Source organism: Protobothrops mucrosquamatus, unplaced genomic scaffold (genome assembly GCF_001527695.2).
Source record: "Protobothrops mucrosquamatus isolate PMUCROS unplaced genomic scaffold, P.Mucros_1.0 scaffold416, whole genome shotgun sequence".
In the NCBI taxonomy this organism is placed as follows: Eukaryota; Metazoa; Chordata; class Lepidosauria; order Squamata; family Viperidae; genus Protobothrops; species Protobothrops mucrosquamatus.
The window spans coordinates 273,871-295,851 of NW_015386745.1; the positions used below are offsets into that span (position 1 = coordinate 273,871).

General features: G+C 36.9%; 1 protein-coding gene across 1 annotated transcript; it reads right to left on the minus strand.

Annotated features, from left to right (window-relative positions):
- Positions 1-424: 424 nt before the first annotated feature.
- KIAA0408 (KIAA0408 ortholog) lies at positions 425-11,331 on the minus strand. The gene is made up of 5 exons (XM_015816243.1): positions 11,032-11,331; positions 8,509-8,817; positions 6,272-6,351; positions 4,340-5,576; positions 425-622 (listed from the first exon to the last, which is right to left on the minus strand). Exons 1-5 carry the CDS (start codon positions 11,167-11,169, stop codon positions 476-478), a joined length of 1,911 nt encoding a protein of 636 aa, XP_015671729.1. The 5' UTR covers positions 11,170-11,331; the 3' UTR covers positions 425-475.
- Between the last annotated feature and the right edge of the window lie 10,650 nt (positions 11,332-21,981).

A 21,981-nucleotide genomic window follows, 5' to 3' on the forward strand; every position in this document is an offset into this window, starting at 1 on the left:
TGGAAAATGCCTGACTATATGTAGGCATCTTGGTATGGCAATAATCTTTTCTATAGTGTTAAAACTAAATGCACTTGCTATTTCAACACATGCATCTAACATGACCTGATCATGCACATGGCATTTCTTCCTGCCCTTTGTGGGAGAAGTCAGAATGTACAGCACTCAATTTAAATTAAAAACAGATTAAAGAGATGAATAATGACATGATATTCAAAGAAAAATTACTATGAGCTTAAACACACAGTCATGGAAAAGGGAATCCTAATGTAACTGATAAAACACTGAAGACAGTAAGAATGATCAAAGAATCCAAAGAGTTTTTTCATCAAGTCAAAAAGCTGGTTATTATTGACCATTGTAGAGTTGCATAGAACTAGTTCTGGTTGTGAATATGGAAAAGAGCATTTTAAAAAAGACAGGACTTTCACATCACTCCTGAATCCACAAGTAGGTTCAGACCCACTGAAATGTCTCAAGCAATTTCATTCAAAAGTGTTCTTCTCATTGCTGGTGGTGCTGACGGAGACCTGGAGGCCCATCTGGAAGGTAAGCGTCGGTTTGCTGGGCGAGCTGGCCGCGAAAATGCCTTGTCATTTGACTGCTTGGCTGCCACAGATACCTATAACACAAATGTGTCTGCTTGGGTTAAGACCTCCAAAGAAAACCCTTCAAAAGCATCCAAGGAATCTGAAGAGAATGGCATGGTGAACGTGGTCAGCTTTGCAACAGGTGGCCTCAAGCTATTAAAAGACCTGGAGAATGTATTTACCATTTACATAGTAATGCACCGATGTAATGACCAAAGAACTCTTGCACATGTCAAAGAAATATGTGACATGTAAGTAAGACACAAAATGCCTAAGTGGCTTTAATTTAGAATGAAAGCAGATTACCCTCTCTTTGCACCGCCAACTTGTAGAATGAGCCAAGCTACAAAGTAAATGGCCTTTTGATGACTGTTATGTGTGCAAGTCCTCTGTCAATATGTACTCAGGATCTTAAATGCATACACAATTTTTTGCACCCTGCTGGGGGAAAAAAGATAAGGTACTGAAGGATTAAATGGCAACTTGTTTGCACTTTATCCATTAGGACCTTTGAAGACTTCCTGAAATTGCTTTTGTTGTATTTAAGTATTTTATGAATAAAAAGTCATGACAAAATATCCACGTGTGCAGCCACTTACAGCACAAGGTATCAAACTCGCTGTGTCACATGACATGTTGCGATGTGTTGTGACTTTTTTCACATTACTGGAGCTGGGGTGGGCGCAGCCTCTGCATGATGCAACTGGCCTACAGGCCGGCAGTTTGACACCCCTGACTTACAGCCTTTTTCATCCATACAAACAAGGAGACTGAGTTTTGCAGTTGTAATCTCCCCTTAAATAGCTTCAACTCAAATTATGCAAAAATTTCTACATCTGGCTTTATTTGGGTTAAATCTGTATATTATGTTGAAACACACATAATACTAGCTGTCTATACAGATTCTCAATAATCCAGATCATGGTTGTCCCAAACATGCTTTTTCAAAAGGCAACTGGACTTTGTTTTCTCCTTGAAGTTATTTCGCTTCTCATTCAAGAAGCTTCTTGGATGGGAAGCAAAACGGCTTCAAGGAAAAACAGTCCAGTTGCTTCTGTGGACAAGTGTCTTTTATACAGGTAACAAACTGAGATTAGGAGCACTCCCTTTAAGAGAGTGCACCTAATCTAAGATCATTACTTGTATAAAAGAAACCTGGGAGCCAGAAATCTTGCTGATTGATAAGGGATCAAATACTTACATATTTCACTCCTTAAGATGTAAATCAATTTATAACTTTTAAGAAATGCGTTTTTCTGGATTTTTGTTGTTGTTATTCTTTCTCTCACTGTTAAAATAAATCTACCATTAAAATTATAGACTGATCATTTCTTTGTCAGTGGGCAAACGTACAAAATCAGCAGGGGATCAAATACTTTTTTCCTTCACTTATACTTTAGTAGTAGAAGATCATTCCCAAAGAGTTGTTTGTGCATGAAATACTTTTCAACTTTGCTCAGTTTTAAGCGTCCAGCTGTTTGAAAGTGGCAGTTCTACTCTAAGAGGCTCAGTTTCCCGTTTCATATAAGCAAAAAAAGTCCCTGAGTTTAGGCAGAATTGTGTTTTAGCAGACACTTCTTTTAACTTCTGCACTTCTCTCTGCACTGATTATATTTTAAGGTCAGGTTTAATCATCGTAATTTCTCCTTAGAAGTACGTAAATAGCAGAACTGCAATTTAAATAAATATTAAATAAAAATAAATATATGCCAGCTGAGGGAAAGAATATTGGCCAGTTGCGTGAATGATCTGTCAACGGTTGCCCTCTTTTTACAGGAAAGAAACAATACTGAGAGTTCCTTCCCTTCATGACCTCTTACTTCATGATAACTAACTTTTCCAAATGCTGCACTTACATTCTTGATCAAAAATGCCAGTTCACTCTATATCTCTCTAACATTGGGTGATTACTATTATTTATCAAGTCCTTTTAGCACTCAGTTCACCACTAGATACTGCTATATCTTGATCCAGTGATACATGAGCTGGTGAGCACAATCACTCTCCTCTTGCCCCCATGCATGGACACACCTTTGAATCCATCCTACTGACTTCAATGTAAGAGTAGGAAGATTAATGAAGTAGGTCAGAAAGCCCTTTCAACTGGGATATTGAACTGTAGGACGTTGCCCAATGGGAGTTGACTACCTCAGGGACTATCTGTCCAAAATGAGTTTGTCTGGTATGTTAGTCATCAAGCAAAGGCTCTGATCAGGAAGCCACCCCAGCATGAAATGAGGGGGCTTGGACCAGAAGAAAGACAGGCCTTTTTGGCTGTAGCTCCAACTCTATGGGACCAAGAGAGAGTTGGCCCCCTGCCCTTCTAACTGAAAGGGGCTCTTAAAAACCTTCATTGTTAAGCAGCCCTTGGAGACCCTGGAAACTTAGTGGGAGAGCAGTATGCCTATTTTATTAATGTTTTTATTACTTTATTGAATTAATGTTTATACTGTAAGATTGCCAAGAGTGGGACAATACAGATGTTATGTTAATGCTGTAGATAAATGAAATGTTGTATTACTAATTGGAATGCATTATCCCTTCAGCCTAGCCTTGTGAGTTTATTCACAAAGAAAGTCAGTGTATAGTTAATTGTACAACTTATCATAACCGAATGCACTATTTACAATATTTTTATGCATTTACTTTAGAATAAATAGGCCCTTGGATCTATTTTTGTTTAAATACACGTAAGATTGGACTCTGCATCTTCATGTAGCTGGCCCAGATTGTGTGTGGTTCTGCTCTGTTCAACAACTCTGCTGTAGTTTTAAAGAATTTGGGGGTCAAAATTCTTTGCATGGGAGGAATAATAAGAAAACCTGGGCAAGATTTTTACCATGTTTGTCTATGTGAAATGTATCCGCTATTTAACTTCTAACAGCCAGCTACACAGTTTGCTATATGACCTTGAGTCGGCTACTCTTTCAGCATGACCTCATAATATTGTGGTGAGGATATAATAAATAAGGTTTGGAGGAACATCTGTTCACCGTCTACCCCTTCATCTCCATTGCTGTGTCCTCCTACCACTTTCCTGCTCAGATCTCTGCCTATTAAGTCACTTTCTCAACCTTCTTTTCATCTATCCACCATTATCTTTATTTCTATACTTCTGAACCCCAGCTGACTGTGAGCTCCTATCTTGTGTTTGAGTTGTGTATTTTTATCTTTCCTTTCTGTATTTTTGTTTTTGATACTGTTCTGAGTTTTCTGTTTGTTTGATATTGCACATTGGCTAGAGTTCTTTGAGACTTGACAGGAGGGGTTATAAGTCCTGTAAAGTAAAACAGGAAAATAATTACACTCACTCCCCTCTATACAGTTTGATGGTTAATGGGAAAGAGTACGCCTTTCCTTTTCTCACACTTAAATCCAGGATGAGGAAATTGGCACTCTGCTCAGTGAACACCTCAGAATTCTCACTTGATTCATTTCTCAAGGACAGTGTCTCTCCAGGGATCTAAAGATAATAGTCATGCCCGAATCTCAGCTTGACAGTTTTCTGAAGAGACACTAAGCCATCAACCCTGGATGTAAATTTGAGATATGGGATGGCAGCAGAAAAAGATACTTGGCAACCAGCATCAGCCCCCATAGGTCCTGCACCAACCTTCATGACTGGAATTCAGATTTAGGTCCTGAAGTCCAGTATTAACAACCTCAGTGATATGTTTCAGAATTCTTGAAGAATAACATGTGCAGTTTAAAGAAGTTAAAAGTAGACTAATGTCATGTTCAAAGCATACCTCAGGAAATTTCTGCTTCTCTTTTCCATGCTTGGTGTATAGTCCAAGGTGTCTCACTGAATTCTTCTGCTGCTCCTGCTTTCCTTGCACTGTCTGGATTACTGGATAATGACCCGTTTTTTTGCAGCTGCCCTCAGTAAATTCAGCCTCAGATTGCACTTGTTTTTCATAGTTTTTCAGCAACTTTTCAACAACACCGTAGTTGGACCTTGAATCAGCTGATCGTGGACGACCAGACAAATTACTTGGCCTCCAGTCATGTTCATGAAGCATGTGCTGGTAGCCACTTAAAACTCCATTTATTTGCTTTTGTTGTCGTTTTGTTTTAACATCTTTATTAGGCCTGTTTGCTTTTTCTTCCTTCTTTGAAGACAGCTTGGAATTCAAAACACAGGTCGACTCTTCATTTTGTGTCCCATTGTTCAGACTGTCCTGCAGTCCGCAATGGGCTTTAGGAACACCAAGCAGCTCTGTTTGGTTCTGCAGCAGACATTTTTTACCTTTATCTGTATGAAATACAGTCCGGTTGAACTCATCAATTTTAGCTTCCAGTGTTTCATTGCGTTGAGTCTTTCCAGTTTCATATCCAGAATCTTCCAGTGTATCACATGCCTCAGCATAAAGATTACTTTGAAATTTGGGATGCTGTTTTGGGGTCATCATATATCCATCAGAAGAGCCCTTCTGGAGAGCCTGTCTGGAAGAGCCATTTTCTGGTCCATTTTCAATTTTGCTTGCATCACAAGACCACACAGTGTGAAGAACTGCTGCTGGAATTTTGTGGTCATTGTACTGATCCTGATTTTCTGTAGGCCCACTAAGAGATTTCCATTCATCTGACATTGTCAGTGGAGCAGCTGGATAAATTAATGGACTTCCATCTGGATGTTCCTGTGTTTTGCAGCTATTTCTTTGCTCAGCGTGCTTAGCTAACGCTTCAGAAACATCTGCAAGAGAGTTCGTCAAATGCCGAGAGGTGCTCCTGGGGGGAACAGGAGGCCCTTCTTGTCTTTGCCAAGGCAAAAAACTGGTTTCCTCAACCCCAGAAAAAGCAGTTGATGGCATTTCCTTCAAATGCCTGTTGGTGCTAATCAGATTCTTTCTGTTATTTTGCTTTTCCATCTCAGAGGCAGCTGAAGCCGGTTGTGGGCTCTTACGATATGCATGGCTTGTCTCTTGAGTAATCAGTGCATTCCCACTTTCAATGGATTCTCCAAGGAAAGGAAATATTTTCTTCCTGCATGGACAAGAAAAACAGGTAAATAACAAACAAGCCCCTTTGAAAATAATAGAACATGTTAGCATCATAAATCCACAGATTTCCCCCCCCCCCAGATATCAAAGAAGTACAATTAAAGATTTGACCTGTATTTCTAAAAGTACCTTTCATGCCACTCAGGAAGTCTTTTGGCACTTCTCTCAGTCACTTCTTCGGGAGGAACAGGATGCTCTTGGAGGGGACATTGGGGTTGGGTTCGCATCCCATGCTTATCTTTCATTTATCTAATTATGCTTCCTTACTTAAATAACTCAGTTGATCAGTATGCACAGCTGTTTGAACCATAACTAGTCCTGCTGATTGGGTCTGTATCACACTCTAATCAATCTAGAGTATTATAGAAATATATTGTCTTCCCGCACATGTCTGTCTGTCTGTCTATCATATATCTATCTATCTATCTATCTATCTATCTATCTATCTATCTATCTATCTATCTATCTATCTATCTATCTATCTATCTATCTATCTATCTATCTATCTATCTATCTATCTATCTATCTATCGTGGGATGAATACTTCTGCAAAAGTGCTGAGAGCTTTCACTCAGAAAACTTAATTTCAGGCAGAAAGCAGGACTTGGGGTACCTTTATCTTTTTTTTTAATTAAAAAAGCAAATCTTTATGTAACAAAAAAAATCTGATAATTTTACCTTCGATGGTTGGCTTTCTTACGGATTTCTTCTTGGTAGGTACACAAGTCTTCACTTACTTTGGCAAGTTCTTTAAGAGCCTTGAGAAAGAGAAACGGAAATACCTGACTACAATCCAGTTCTCATATAGAATATGTAAAATAATAATAAGTTCAAAGGTGCATGTTCTATGTTAGAGGAAATGCCCAACTTTTCTGAAATATAGACAGGCAACTAAATTATGGCTTGATTATGTTTATGATTTTGTGCTATGGTATTTTCTTGTGAACTATCTTGGTACTTATTATAGAAAAGCAAGATTTATGTTATTGAAATAAATCAGAAGTAGCTTTTTATAATTTTTGGACACCACCTCAGCAAAACAAACAGCAGGAGATTTGGGGAATTGTACTTCAAAATATATACTGGACTTCAGATCATCTATATGAGTAAACAAGCTAGTATATTACATTCCGCAGTTTGCAAATCATGTGCTAACTCCTAGCTAGAAATTCTAGAAGTTGTGGTCCCAACACAGCACAAGAGCATATGACAGGGAAGACCCACACTTTCACTGTGTTTACTCCTTCCACAGCTATTGGTTTTAAAACAAAGGGAATATTTTGAGAACTTCATGAACTACTCAGCATTAATTCTCTAGCACCAACTGAACAATGCAAAAAAAATTTTTTTTCCTAATCCTCAACTGCCTAGTCCTGAAAATATAAAAAAACTCCTTTTCCTTCGTCTATGCAAAACATAAAATAAGACAAATGGTTTCTGGCCCTCCCACAATTTGCAACAAATAGGAAGTTATATGATAGATGATGGCTTGTTAAAAAAACAAAACCAGACTCACATCACCTTGTTATTATCCAGGAATTGCGTAGAAAAGGATCTGAAGTTATAATCTCTATAGATGGTTTGGCAATTAAAGTATTTGCCAATACTTTCACAATGGATGCAGAGAGAGAAATAGATGCTGAACAATGGATTTGTGAACACTTACATAATCCTACTAGAGCCATTTTAAAATGCAACTAGGACTGAAACAGACTGTTTTTAAAATTTGTAGATCTTCACTTTCCCCCCTCCCCCCTTGATTCTGTCAGTTTCTTCCTTCTCTGTTCTTTAATACCATTCAAGCACAGGGTATTTTCCCCCTAAACAACTACTTTAAAATAAAATTGCTCATTTGAACCCAGGAACTAGGAAACAAAGGGAGGCAAGGATTTCTGCTTATGAGGCAATGGGTAGCCTGCAAGCTCTATTACTGCAAAAGAGAATACCAGTTTTGTTCCAGTTTTAAATAAACTGGCACAAAGCCAGAAAAGAAAAGAAAAAGATTCAGCACGAGAATCAAACGAATATCATCTGATCAGATATATAGAGAGCCAGTTTTGAGCTGCCACAAAGTCTTCACTAGGAGATACCCTTTTTTTCCATTTCTTTGAGACTTTTTTTTTCTTTTAAGCATTAGCTGGGTTTCTACTGCATAATCATTGACATAACTGTGATTATTGAAAGTCCAGATCTTCCTATAATCAGGGTTTCTAAACTGGAGTTTTGTAGCATCGCAGTGATGGAGTCTGGTTTACCTTAGCAATGATAAAGACTGGAAGGGGGGATTCTTTTGCAATTTCAATTCCCAATTCGTATTTCTTTCTCTTAAACAAATTAAAAATTTTTTTAAAGTGAATGTGTTGATTTTCTTGCAATTTACAAATCATTAGAGAAATGGGGAAAAATACTATAATATGAGAAAAATTAGAAACTAGGCATGTAATAAAAAACTATGATTAATGCCGTGAAGAGAATGTTTTTTTCAGAGGTTCAAGTAAAAGATGGAGGAGAAGCATTTACAAGGTTGGTTCCAAATTTACAAACCTTGCTTCGCAGGGATCTAACATAATGACTGCATTATGCCACCAACTGCTTAAGAGGTTCTATTAAAATAACAACAAACTGAAGGGAGTAGAAAATCGTGGATTGACAAGTTACTTCTGTATTTAGGGAAGATATTTTTGGTACTGAAGACCTACATTCATATTCATGCAGCTATAGTTAGCATGTTTTCATATTGATTTAGTTCCAGTTAGGACAGTCAGCTGACCTGCTCTTGTTACTTTCTGGCTGGTTTAGAAAAGATGAGCTAACCATATTTAAACAGTCAATAATAAAACTATTGCAGCGTTACAGGTTGAAGCTTGGTTAACATTCAACCTCAGTGAGACAACTCACAATATGCATTTACTCACAATATTGAGATCCTGAGTGTAATTCTTGGTGGTTTTCAAGTCTACACAGTCTTCGGACTCCTTAGCATTTTCAAAAGTGAGATGATCTTTTGCAAAAACATGGTTTCTCCTTTTGTTTTTCACACACTTGCTTTCCTTTTCAGCTTTGCTTTGCAAACTCTCTTTATCTGGTGAACAGCTGTACAATCCTGGTGGGTCACTCCATTCTAAGATGGGGGAGCAAGACTGTTGCTCTGCTTTGTGATGAATGGGCTTATTCTCAGAGATACTGGAATTGCTTTCACGCCTTAATTTTACCTCCTGGTAAAGCTGGAAAAGAAACAAAAAGTCTCTCACAGATATGTGATCATCCATATGATCAAACGCACATCTGATTAAACAAAGCATATCATCAGTTTTCTGGATCTGAAATCATTAATTGGCTGAACTATCTGGAAATTTTTCTTTTCTTTTAAAAAATAGCTATTACATGAAGGGCTGCTGCAGCACATTTCCTTGTCACAGACTACAAAGAAAATCCCACAACTCTTTTAAAATTTTGGTTGTGTTTCAAACATATAGCATTGGAATGTATGCTTTCTGCCAACTGCAAGGAGTTCTGACCAGACTTCAACTATACCCCTAATACTATATCAGATCAGCTCTCAAACTGAAGTGTTTCTCAGTTAAGGTGGAATAATTACAGTGGCTACAAATGGAAATAAATGTGCTGAAATGGTACACAATGATTTGGAGAAATAAATAACATCCATTATCAAAACTGTCGCAATTCATAAAATGGTGAACAAAATGCTCAATGGATAAAGCACTAAAAATATTACAGTAAGAAATTTTATTGTGAATCTAGGACATTCTTAAGAAACTCAGTAAGGGAAAGGATTAGGGGTCAATGCACCTCTAAATTTCTAGGCAGCTAATTTAACACTTGGGATGATAAAGCCATTATTTCAACAGGGTGCTTTATTATGAAAGCATAAGAAAAATATCCTTGCTCTGGGCCCTGAGCGGAACAGAAACCCGGAAAACAGTAGGCTGGTAAAATTGTGTGCTGAGTTATATAAATACGATTTGTTTGTTTTACATAACTGCCTATCTTACTTTTATGTAACTCTAGGCGGATTTATATCTTGGCTATGACATGTTGGCTAGTATAATGATTCTGAATATCATTATTAATTATAGCAGAGTAGACCAGAATAAAAGTGTTGTGATCTTATGTCACTTACTTCTACAGGCTAAGCATTTTTTTACATGTTAATAAACAAAATTGGTCATTCTTTGCCTTTGGAAGCAATATCCATAAAAATTAGTGATATCGGACTCAGGATTTAATTATACCTATTAAAATCAATAGGTCTGAAATTAAGCATATTTTTATTTTGGTCCCTACAAGTTGTTGACTGATTCCTTCAAGTGCAGACTGTTGGTGATTGCCTTTACCAGTCCCTGGAGTTTTCAGATTTCAAAAGTGGTTTGACCTAGACCACAGGTGTCAAACTCGATTGTGTCATGTGACATATCGTGATGTTTTTTGCCTTTGCGGATCCGGAGTGATGCATCCAGCCCATGGGCCACCAGTTTGACACCCCTGCCCTAGACTGAGAGAGTATGTAACTAGTGCAAGATAACCTAGCCGGCTTCATATCTAAGGTGGGGCTAGAATTCATGGTTTCCCGGTTTCTAGCCTTGTGTAGCAGTGCCTTAACCACTGCACCAAACTGGTCTCTATACATCATTATCAAGTTCCATACATTTTAATGGGTCATTCTTCACATGAATAAATCCTACGCTAACCAAACCACTGCTTTTGCTTAAACCCGAGCATTAGCTTTGAAGTCTGCTTTGTGATAAAACAATGAAAATGTGGGAGGAAAATAATTAAAATGTTATCAGTAAAAGACATGCAAATTGCAAGCCAAGAAACTGTCAACAATTTTGTAATTTCTGATCATTATCTACATAAATAGTTACTTTAAATGCATCCACTGCTTTGTCTGTGTTTATCTGTTCTTCAGTTTTAAAGAATGTGGTTGACATGAAATACAGAATCATGTCTAGTTAAAATAATGTAAGGAATGTTGGGTATTAGTTCTATTGCAACAAATAGTTTTACATAGAAAAATAGCCAATAAAACCTTTTAAATTGTAATGTCAGGTTAGTAATGGAACAAACAGCCCAGAGTGATTAGAAAAAAATGTTCCATGGTGGTTTTCACTAAAGTAGCTTCAACCATTTGTCAGGAATGCTTCAAAGTAAGATACAGTTAATATATGTCCTGAACTTCATTATCTTGCCTATAATTCCTAAATGAAATGATCAGCATGGCTGAGAATTTTGAAAAACTGGAGCCTAGAAAATATTGGAAGACTAATATCATAGTATCATCACCCAACTTTAAAAAATGGTGGGCTGATGTCGCTAATCAATCCATTGCAATCTAAAGTCTGGCGCCTTTTTTAAAAAAACAGTATCACCACATTAGTTCCGACATTGTAGCTGATGTTGAAAATAATCCACAATACCTCTTCTATTTTCTTCTGCATGACCTTCCACTGGCATTCCCATTCTTTCCTTTCACTGTCAAAACGTTCCAACAGCTCCATCTTCTCTTTGCTCCAGTTCTTCTCAGTCATGTTCTCTAGCTGGGTCTGAAGATCCATAGTGTTGCTGGGTCAGTAGAGGAGGTGGATGTGTTTTTCTCTCTTCTCTTCTGGGTTTTTCTTGGAAAGTACAAATGATGAAATTAAGAGCAAGCTTTGTCTTGGGTTCCACCTTCTCTTTTTTTGGGTGTGTGTGAGAGGAGTAGAGAAAAATGGGTAAAGGAACACTGAAAAAACAAAAGACACTATTTCATTAAAGGTAGTTACACACTGTATACTACAAATTCTGCTGGCTTGTTTATATATTTACTTATAAAATATAGAATACTATTCATCTGATGGCATTCTATACATTTTGATGATTCTGGACAGAATACAAAAGAAATGTTTAAAAATATAATAAAAGACCAAAACAAAAAAAATCCAAAGAATCAAAAACACAATCAATATACTGTTGAAGCTTGCAATAAAAAAACACAAGCTCAGAACAGAATAGGCTCATATAATGCCCCAGTACACAGAAAAAAAAAGCTAGATCTTTACAGTTATATGAAACAGGGTTGGGGCACAAGATGAAAAAGAAAAAAAAATCCAAAACATTATGTTGGAAATAAATCTATGAAAGGAGCAGATGTTCCTCTCCATAATTGTAACACATGCTATTTGTTTTTTGTAATGCAGTGGCTTTGTATGTTCATAATAATTCTTTTAAAATGTACAAAAATGTAGAACAGGGCCTTCTTTTAATCATCATTTTGGAAAACCTTGCAAAGCATGGAAATGTGTTTTAACTGTTGTCTAGTTTTTTATTTCTTTTAAAATACTGTTTTATATTATATTTATGCAGTTTATTTTAAATATATATATTTTAATTGTGATATACCCAGAGTTATATATTTATAGTTATATAGTTATATATATGAATTTATATAAATTTATAAATTAATAGTTATATATTTATATTTTTAAAATGAGTAGCTATACAAGCTGAAATAAGAAATACAATACTTGTAAAGCTGTAAGAATTGCTCAACTCAGTTACAAAAGAAGTGAGATTAAAAATGTAGTAAGAATATAGTAATGTGTAGAGAACGTGATAATAAAAAATTGACTATGACTATGATAAATAATTGATAGAGGTATGTTTAACTTTTTGATAGAAAAATATGCAGCATACTGAAACAGAAATAAGTATACATGTATCACTGCTATTAAAAAATAACCCTTTGGTCATTGCTCAAATTGATGAATACATTTTCAACTTTTAGACTTTTGTAATATTAGAACTGGATTTTTAGTTACCTACTTGCACCATCTTTTTGAAAAAGGAAAGTATTTTTTTAAAGCTGTGCCATATAAAGTATGTGGCCAGCATTGAATTAATTACTCTGCTGTAATATTATTAAGCAGCTTCTTAAGAAGAGACAAGCATACATAAAAATACAGGGTACATTCCTGCAAATAAGAACCACATGTTCACACTTCAGTGCATTTTCAGGATCATGATGTCCAACCTTTCAAAATAATGTAAGATCCCTAAGGTTGCTGAGCAACCTCTATTTTCCCTCAAGGATTTGGCATTGAAACTAAGGCCTTCACAACCTTGCTGGGCCTTGGAATGCTTAAGACGCTGACCCACCACTATGTTCCAGATTGTTGACAAGACAGCCTATAATATAAAAATAGCATGTTTGCTAATATGCTTTTACATAGTTACACAGTTAATCTCTTTCCCCACCTTCAAACAAGCATATATAGAAACATAAACAAAGTGTTCTACAACTTTGCAGGACAAAGTAGTAGGCCAACTTCAGAGTTACAGTCTCTCCTTCACAAAGTCCACCCATGTGTATACATATTTACAGCACAAGAAAAAAAATCACATTGGATATATATGTCTAAGCAGTTTTGAAGCAATTTAGGAAGCATCTTGCAAGGTGAGACCAAGCTCCTTTTCTTTGTAAATGTCTCATCAAGCTGCAGATTCCAACTGTTAAATGTAAATTGGGCAGATCCATGTTCTATCTTTAATGGCTGTCCTACAATGAAGAAACTTGCAAGATAGATAGTATTTATTTAATTAGGATTTAATCCAAAATGCCTGAGCTTTATAAAAACATCTTAATCTCTATGGATGATGGCTTGCCAAAGTCCTCTTCACACAGCAAGGAATGTGAGTTCAATGCACAGGGGTTGAGTCAGGTTCACACCCACTGTCCCTCTCTGGCTTATGTACATTCTATAAAATTTATAAGCTGAGCTCACTCGTGTGCAACATGACAGGATTTGTTCAAAAAATCTACAACGGACAGTGAGGGCAGTGAATATACTTCTAATTCCCTATGTTGGCCCATTCATTCTGCATGCCCCATCATGTGAACAGGAATTAAAAACGCCTTGACAGATGTTACTGAGAGCCAGGGATCTTGTTTTCCCTAATTCTCATCATGTTGATGGACTTAATCCTTCCTGGCAGCCTTGAATAATCCCAGTTACAAAAATACTAACAGGTGCCAATAAAATCACCGGTAATTTCCTTTCCATCTGAAGTATTTTCTTTTTTACTCCTTGAAAAATAAGAGGTAGTTGTCACAAAGGAAGAAAATCTGTTGTTGTCGGATACTACAGAGACCAGCCATAATAACAGAGAGTATAAGACTTTTCTATCTTGGAGAAGCAAACTAATAAAACAATCTTCCAGTATAGCTGACACAGGTTGCTCTGAAAATAGGTGACTTGGAATAAATAACACTTTTGAGCTTTCTTTTGTATTTTACTCCTTTCAGGTTCCTGCTTTCTCACTCAGCAAATGTTAAGGAGCTTCATCAAGGCAAAGTTTGTGAACTGTGATTTGTTCCTATCTTAGAATAAGAACTTAGGCTAGAGAATTTAGCTTGAAGGTGTTACTATTAATATTTTCCTTAAGGTTAACATTATCACTCTGCCAGTTTTGTTTAGGCAAAACTATCTTCCATTTGTCTCAAATAACAAAAACAAGGCATCGTTGGAAACTGCTTCTATCAAATTAGTGATTATTTTAGCAATGCTATTCATACTTTATATCTAATATACATTTTGCTTTTTTGCTCATATCCATCTCCTGTAATTTTCTCTTTTTACAAAACGAAACTAATCATCAGTGAAATACCAACCATCAGATCCAGGGACTGCTGCAATCATTAACAATTCAAAACATTTTATATCAATTAAATTCCCTTTAACACTTCTATAAAATGCAAAGACTAAGCAATGGATTCAAGGCTCCATGGATCTGTAGCTTATTGTTCAATGATTTAACGGGATAACAGAATAGCGAGTGGCTTTCCAGTTTCTTCTTAAAAGTCTCTAGTGAACTGGAGGCAAGCTGTTTTGCTGGTTAATTATTCTGTTAAGAAAGTTCTCCTTAGTTTTGTGTTGCTTTTCTTCTTGATTAGTTTCCATCCATTGCTTCAAGTGCTTTTGAAATTAGGATGACCCCTCTTCTTTGTGGCAACCTCTTAGATATTAACACTGCTATCATGTCATCCCTGGTCCTTCTCTTCACTAGACTAGACATACCCAATTCCTACAACTGTTCCTCATATGTTTCATGCAAATATGAAGAAAAATCTACATATAAGGAGGAGAAAAAAAATCAGCTTTTTCCTTATATTGCTCCATTGTAGAATGAGAACTCTAATTATTCTACAGAGCCCAAAATTAAAAAGAGTTGAAAAGCACTTTACTTTTATTATAAGGCCTAAGCTTTTGTGAACTGTAGTTCATTAGAGTGGCTAAACTGATACAAGATTTTGATTGGGATGAGATCAGGATAGGATGAAGGAAAGATAGGGTAGTTATGCAAATGTAAATTATACTGGTCTTTGCCAGGCATTAGCTAGCAGGTCCACATCTGCGTTCAAACAACTTCCCAATCCAAAACAGATTTTCACAAGCAAAAAGAAACAACAGGACACTAATGCTAATATGGGAGTCAGATCATGCAACGAAGGCAGCTGTCTACTTTGCCCTCACACCTAAGTGAATGGCATCATCATAAGCCTCAACAAATACACCCAGATGATTAGAAATGCCTTCACATGCTCTTCCTCCTATGAAATATAAGCCACCATCTTCCATTCCAGGTTTTCCCTCTCTGGATTCTACATAAGACAAATTCTGTGCTGAAGAATTAATGATGCAACTTTGACATCAGCACTCAGAACAACGATAAAGTAGAGCACTTCCACTTCCCAGGATACTCTACTGCAAATCTTAACATGACCATTTTGGAAAGGCCATTTTAACTGCATGATTAAGCAAGAGATTGCCGAACTCACATATTTCAAAAACTTGGGCTATCTCAAAAGATCTCAACAACACAATGGTTTTTAACACATTACAACTGAAAATTGATAAGGTCATTTTAATCTGTGTCTCAGATAACCTGCATCTATATAACCATCCTGCCTTCCTCTCCCTTCTCACCTCTCATTTCATATTATTTGAAATCCTGCCTTAGTTTAGCCACTCTATGTATTTATAGGTTTCTGTGGTAGCTATGGTAGCATCTATCTTGTGGAATGCTTCCTTTTCCCCGTATTTTTTCATCACGATGGCTAGTTAAAAAAACCCAAAACTTTTCATGTATATTTCTGGTCACTGGAAGGCATATATACCATCCAAATAAACTGGAATGAATTACAATCTTTTGCAGCAGAGCTGTCTCTGCTTCTCAGAAAATTCCAGTTGATAGATTTCCCTCTGCAGCCCTCACAGCTTTTCAAAACTATTTTCAGAGAACTCAGTGGACAGAAAAGAGGGCAAAAGGTCTGAATCGATAACTTCCTGCTAATGAAAGGAACATTTCTGTTTTTGACAGATCCAATCCTTTGCTTTAAACCCATTTGTTTCCCCCTCCCTTGAATTCCTTTTCTTAGCAATCAGGCAAAATGGAAGTTTTTTTTAATGCAACTAATGAATAAACTTACTGCTTTTCAAAATCAGGTGGGTTTAGATGGCAACATACCATTACCTGTGCAATGCAGTCTTTAAATTCTTTTTGAAGTCCCAGGCAGTGTAGGTTTTTTCCCCCCTCTTCCGGCTTTGCTATAAATGTTTGCTCCAACAAACATGGGGTCCAGGAACTTTGGGAGGGGGTTTATTCCTATCAGGATAAAGTAAAGACAGTTTTATTAAAAGTAGTGTTGCTGCAAATTAACAGAGCTGCTCCAACATCCCTAGGATATTGCATAAAGGAAGACAAAAGCAGTTGGTTATTTAAGCAAATTATTTTGGCTTGAAGGAGCAAGAAGGCAAGCAAAATGAATTTTCTTCACTTCTAGGGCCAAAGTTCTAGCTCAGTGCCAGAGACTGAAGTGGTGATTTCTCCAAAACAACTGGCTTAACTTTTCCACTATTCTGAAAGCTTGTTTGCATTCCAAGTGCCATCTGAAGATGATCATGTGCAACCATTTCAATATTTTTAATGAGGATCGTTTGGTCTCGCTTTTTATTTTCAACTTTTAATGTACAATATTTGGAGACTGCTACACTGGAGTAGATTTGTTCAGAATGAAGAAAAATTAAAAGGGCCCTTTCCAGCAGCCTGTACGAAAGGAAGCTGGAGAAGAGAAAGTTCAGTCTACAATGTTCAGTCTAGTAAATCAAGGAGAAGCAAAAAAATGTATCAGTGCTACACCCCAAACATGAAAAGAAGACATTTCTCCACCAAATGGATATTGATTTCTCTCTTATCATGGACTTATTAACCTGAGTGTTAAAAAGCAAAAGAACTCAATTCTAAAATTGTTTGGTTATTTAAACCAGTTTTTGCATTGTACAATTGGTTTCTCACCAAGCTAGTTTTCAGAAAGCCACACTGGAGGCAATCAGAATGCAGTCAGATTCTGGAACAGCATGGCATTACATATTGCACAGAATGAAAATGACTAGAAGAGAACCAAGGCTCCCACAATTCAAGTGCTTACCTTATGATAGCTCTTTACCCAGGAGGTCCTAGCAAGTTACCATATATCTGCAAAGTTGATATGTGCTTTAGGCAACAGGGTTGTGGGGCTAGAATCCAGACAATCCGAATTTGCAGTCCTTTTTTTCCCCCTCCTGGATTCAGTCTGTGAGAAGTCACTTCCTAGCCTCAGATCCCCCCTGATAAAACAGTGACAAGAGTTGTCTTAATCCACTACTACAGTATTGATACCAATAAAGCATATAAGCAAATTATTCCATTTAAACCACTAGAAAACCTAAGCAGTGTTCCTAGTACTGCCTATAACAGCAGCCTTTTTCAACAAAGGAATGTCCAGATAAACATAACTACAACTCCCATCATCCTTAATTAGTATCATCAATGTGTGATGAGGGACAGAGGGCAATGAATTATCAAAGTAATCAAAACACACACTGACTTTCTCTAGATTGCCTGCTTTGTCGTCTATTCATATGACTAATATCCTAATATCCTAATAGCATTTTTAACTGTTTCCTTGGGGACTGAGCCTCAAGCTTGATATTTACACACAATGAAATAGCCTACAGTTCATTTTTATCCCAGATGCTGAAGCTTGTTTTACAATGAATAAAATCCTTGCAGGTGCTTTGCTTATTATCTTGTCTCTGTCAATCGTTTTTCCTTTACAGACTAAAATCAAATGTCAATCCCCTCATACATATAGGACCAGTGAAAGAAAAACTGATTTGGTAAACCCTTTGAAGCATAAATACATGAGGCATATGGATACATGACTTCTACGTGTAAAAGTCAAGAATATGCCTTTAATCCAAAGTCATCTGCCCGTTTGCTGTACCGACAACTTCAGTGTGTCCTAGACAAGGTCAGGATCTCAATACCAATGTAAAGTTTCCAAGAACGAAATCAATGTCATCTGCATTGTTCACAGTGCCTCTCTTCCCCCCCCTCTATCTTTACTAAGACATACAAAGCTCTTTCCTTAAAAATACAATGTGAAATACCATTTAACTCTCTTGTCTCTCAGCACACGCACAAATATACATTGATCCAGTTTGAAATATATACTCTCTGAAGTATGGAAAGCAGCTACTAAAAATACAAAGCAATGACATCAACTAAGAAGGTTATATTTTAATGGAGATGAACAAAATGGGATGCCCAAGACAGATTTCAGATAAACAGGGTCTTCTTTTGATTTATAAGCAATTCCATTCAGTTCAGCCAAGTTTTGAGCTCACAGTGCAAAACCATCATTTTTTATCACTATAGCAGCAAGCTTCTCTGCTATTCTGCACAATAGTTATACACTTCCAAGAAACTTTCATACTGAGAAACCTGAAAGACCGTTTGAAACTAGGCTATTTAGCTTAATCTTTTCCTTAAAAGCCAATTTTTTTTTACAGTTACTGCCTCTATTCAAATCCAGAAGAACTAACTAGATGCAGAAATAACTTTTTGGGCTTTGCAATTACATTCCTGCTTCTTTTGAAAATATTCCAACACATTTCAATGAAGGAACTGTAGTAAAAAAAAATTTTTGGGGAGGGACAGGGGAATGAAAAGCAAATGCTAAACTTACCCTTTGCAGTGGAAGAATCCCTTCCATCCAAGTGAAACCAGCAGTGAAAAGAGGGAGGTGGGGAAAAAGCCTTTCCAGTTCTGCAATGACCCTTCAAAGAGAGATGAAGCATCAGCTTCTCTATCAAGAAAAAGTCCTTACAGCAATGTTAGTTCAAGTTTGCAATTTTCTGCAAACTGACAAACAGTTCCGTTTAGCATCATCCCAGCAGCTGGTTTCCATGTGACGTCAGCATTCAGAGGTTGGTTTTAAAAGCTCTTCCAATCCCAAGTCCTGTAACCTTAGATCTTCTCATATTTTACATAAACAACTCCATAGCCAGGACATTTTTAGGTTTTATAGTGAAGCCGAGTTCTTAACCTTGTCAAAGCAAGCCAGGATAAGCATACTGACAATAGGCAGTTTTAGATTTCTTTTATAAAAGATACTTGCCTTTTTCTATATAATTTTAATATGCTTTGTTGAATCAAATGGCACAAATAGCACCGTTACTACTGCTGCTGCTGCTTTTCCAATAGAAAAGAATAACAAATATTATCAAACTCTGGCTGACAAAGATTAGTTTTAAATGAAAACCAAATCTGTTTCCCCCCCCCCCACCGCCTAGGCACAGTGAATTCTGCATATGCCTCTCTTTTAAGACAAATCAACAGCTGCAGCTGTCCTGGAATGCAGTGACCCCACCTCAGGACGGGTGGGGCATCAGGCTGAACACTGAACAATCTTCCAAGGCTTTTCTGGCTGCCTTCGGCCAGCTGCATCAGCACAATTTAAGAAGACAGCATCGATGCATAAAGAGCCAAGCAGTTGGGCCTCTTATTTTATGGGCAATTTGTAGGTTTGATATTGGAACCTGTTTTGTAGGTCTGGTGATAACAATGACCAAGGCCCTCCATTTTGACCAGTATCTAGTGACAATCGGAACTGATGCAGGATTATTCCACTGATATCCCTAATCCTGTCAATCAATCCACCTTACCTGTTATCTTCCTCCTCTTCTGCTTCCCTCCGCCCTGCCAAACTTGATCATTTATTTATTTATTTATTTATTTATTTATTTATTTATTTATTTGATTTATATCCCGCCCTTCTCCCAACGGGACTCAGGGCGGCTCACAACATATTTAAAAAGAGAAACGTATTTACAATCCCCACCAAATAAAACCAAATTAAAACCAATTGTTTAGAGTTGTGCTGCTTAAAAATTTTTCTTAAAATAAACCCGATTTAAAATAAACCCAATTTAAAATCCTCCCTAGGCCAGGCCCGCTTGCTGGAAAAGCCATGTCTTGAGGGCGCGGCGGAAAGTAAGGAGATCCGGAATCATCCGGNCCATTCCAGCAGTCATATCTTCCAATTTTAATCTATATGCTATTCTTGTTAAAAAATAATTGAGACAATACCCATACTTATCTCGCACCTTTTCCTATTTAGAATCACTGGTTCTTCAAACTCAGTTATTATTACAGGAAATTCTTATTTATTGCAAAGGCTATTCAAAAGAATAATCAGATGTTCTGACAGGCTCATTTGCTTTAATAGTTCCACACTCAGGAATGTCCTGTACAATCAGGCCTTGCTGTAGTCACTAGCAGTGTTTCTCAACCTTGACAATTTTAAAGCATGTGGACTTCAACTCCCAGAATTCCACAGCCAGCAATGCTGGCTGTGGAATTCTGGGAGTTGAAGTCCACATGCCTTAAAATTGTCAAGGTTGAGAAACACTGCAAAAGGAAAGGTAAACTTCATTCTTAAATTCTCTTATAGTCATCCTTATCCATCTTATGTTAGCTGTCTCATCTTGTGTCTTTCTTTTTGAAAAACTGCTTGTTCATGTTGCATTTCTCTCCCCATGTGCAGATCTGTTCTTTTTTTGTGTGTGTGTAAATCTTTAAAATAAACGTTTGGTTGTGTGAAAAATAAGAGGGTAACGGTTCAATAAATTGCACATTGTCTTCCAAAATATCATTTTCTTATTATTGAGACTTAATTTTCCTGTCTTGTTAGTTGCCAGACATTTTGTCAATTATGTACCTCTTGGAACCAAAAATGTTGCTAAACTGGATGGAAATAACTAAAAGAATTGTACATTTGGTCAGGAAAGTTTACTTGATTCTCTGCTTTAGAAGAAGGAAAAAGTGTATTACAGAGTTGTTCTTTCCGTTTACTCAAGTTCAAAGAATATGGAGACAAGAGGCGGCTTTGCTAAAAATAGCACTTTCCCTTCTGATAAAATAATTCCAGTCAATCAAAGCAAGTTTCTTCTAGGCACCGCCAGGATTAAGGTAAAAGATATGTAGGATGGCTGCAAAGGGTCAAACCTAGTGTCTCCATAAATAACCCCACATTTGAAGAACTAGAAAAAAAAAAGTACAGGGATGAATTTGAGACAACATGAAAGCATGAGGCATAAACAGAAAAGCAGAGTATAGATTCATCAATAAATTACAAAGAATGATACAAGAAAGTGAGGCATTTGATAGAGGTTCCTCTTCCTTTAAAATAACAACACTCGGACCATGTGGAGGTGGCATGTCAAGGAAAAGGAGATAAAATCTCTGGTAAAAAGAAAAGGACAAGTGGCGTTCCAATTTGAGACTTCCAGTGTGATCAGCATTTTCTGCATATTTGGTAGAGAGAGGGGTGACATACAAAAGTAATAACTGAATAAATAAATGCTTGGCACACTGGAGGGAGGAGGGAGGAGGCAAGTTGCAAATGTACATTCATAACATTACAATGCAAACTCCACTCCTTTCATGAAAATAGGAAAGAGGTGGAATTTGCTTTGTCACATCACATCACAACACACACACACATTTTGTCATTTTGATATCATGGCTTTGGATAATGAGATGGGCAACATTTAATAAATGAATGAAATAAATTTAAAAATGGCTAGCTGTAAAGGTTTCTGAATTAGAAATTTGCTCTTTCTACAAACATTAAGGATTCTACTTGGATTTTCAATTTTTCCTCAAATATATTATGTGCTATTCTGTGTACTACATGGCATAAATTGTTTCGTTTATAGGCTGACAACCGTAATTTTAATAGTGCCATCTCAGAATATCCAAAACCAAAGTCTACAGCAACTGAGAAAAATATGTAATGTAAATGATTCAACAATATTGCAGGATCCAATCTCACTAGGTGACCGGGATCTTGCAGCATTATCCTGAGACATGTACATTTGCCTTAATATCCAACAATACCATGTTTTAAATATCTATGAACTAATTTGACCTGGATGCCAATTCACGTCTGACTATTTCAACAGGGTGGAGGCAAGCGACCATCTGGAAGTCTAAGAAATGAACTT

Excerpts from the sequence above, each read along its gene's own strand:
- KIAA0408 (XM_015816243.1), bottom strand. The coding sequence starts at position 11,169 with ATGGATCTTCAGACCCAGCTAGAGAACATGACTGAGAAGAACTGGAGC. Across the intron at positions 8,818-11,031 it reads TGCAGAAGAAAATAGAAGAG|CTTTACCAGGAGGTAAAATT; the intron begins GTATTGTGGATT and ends TTTCTTTTCCAG. Across the intron at positions 623-4,339 it reads AGAAGCAGAAATTTCCTGAG|GTATCTGTGGCAGCCAAGCA; the intron begins GTATGCTTTGAA and ends TTTGTGTTATAG.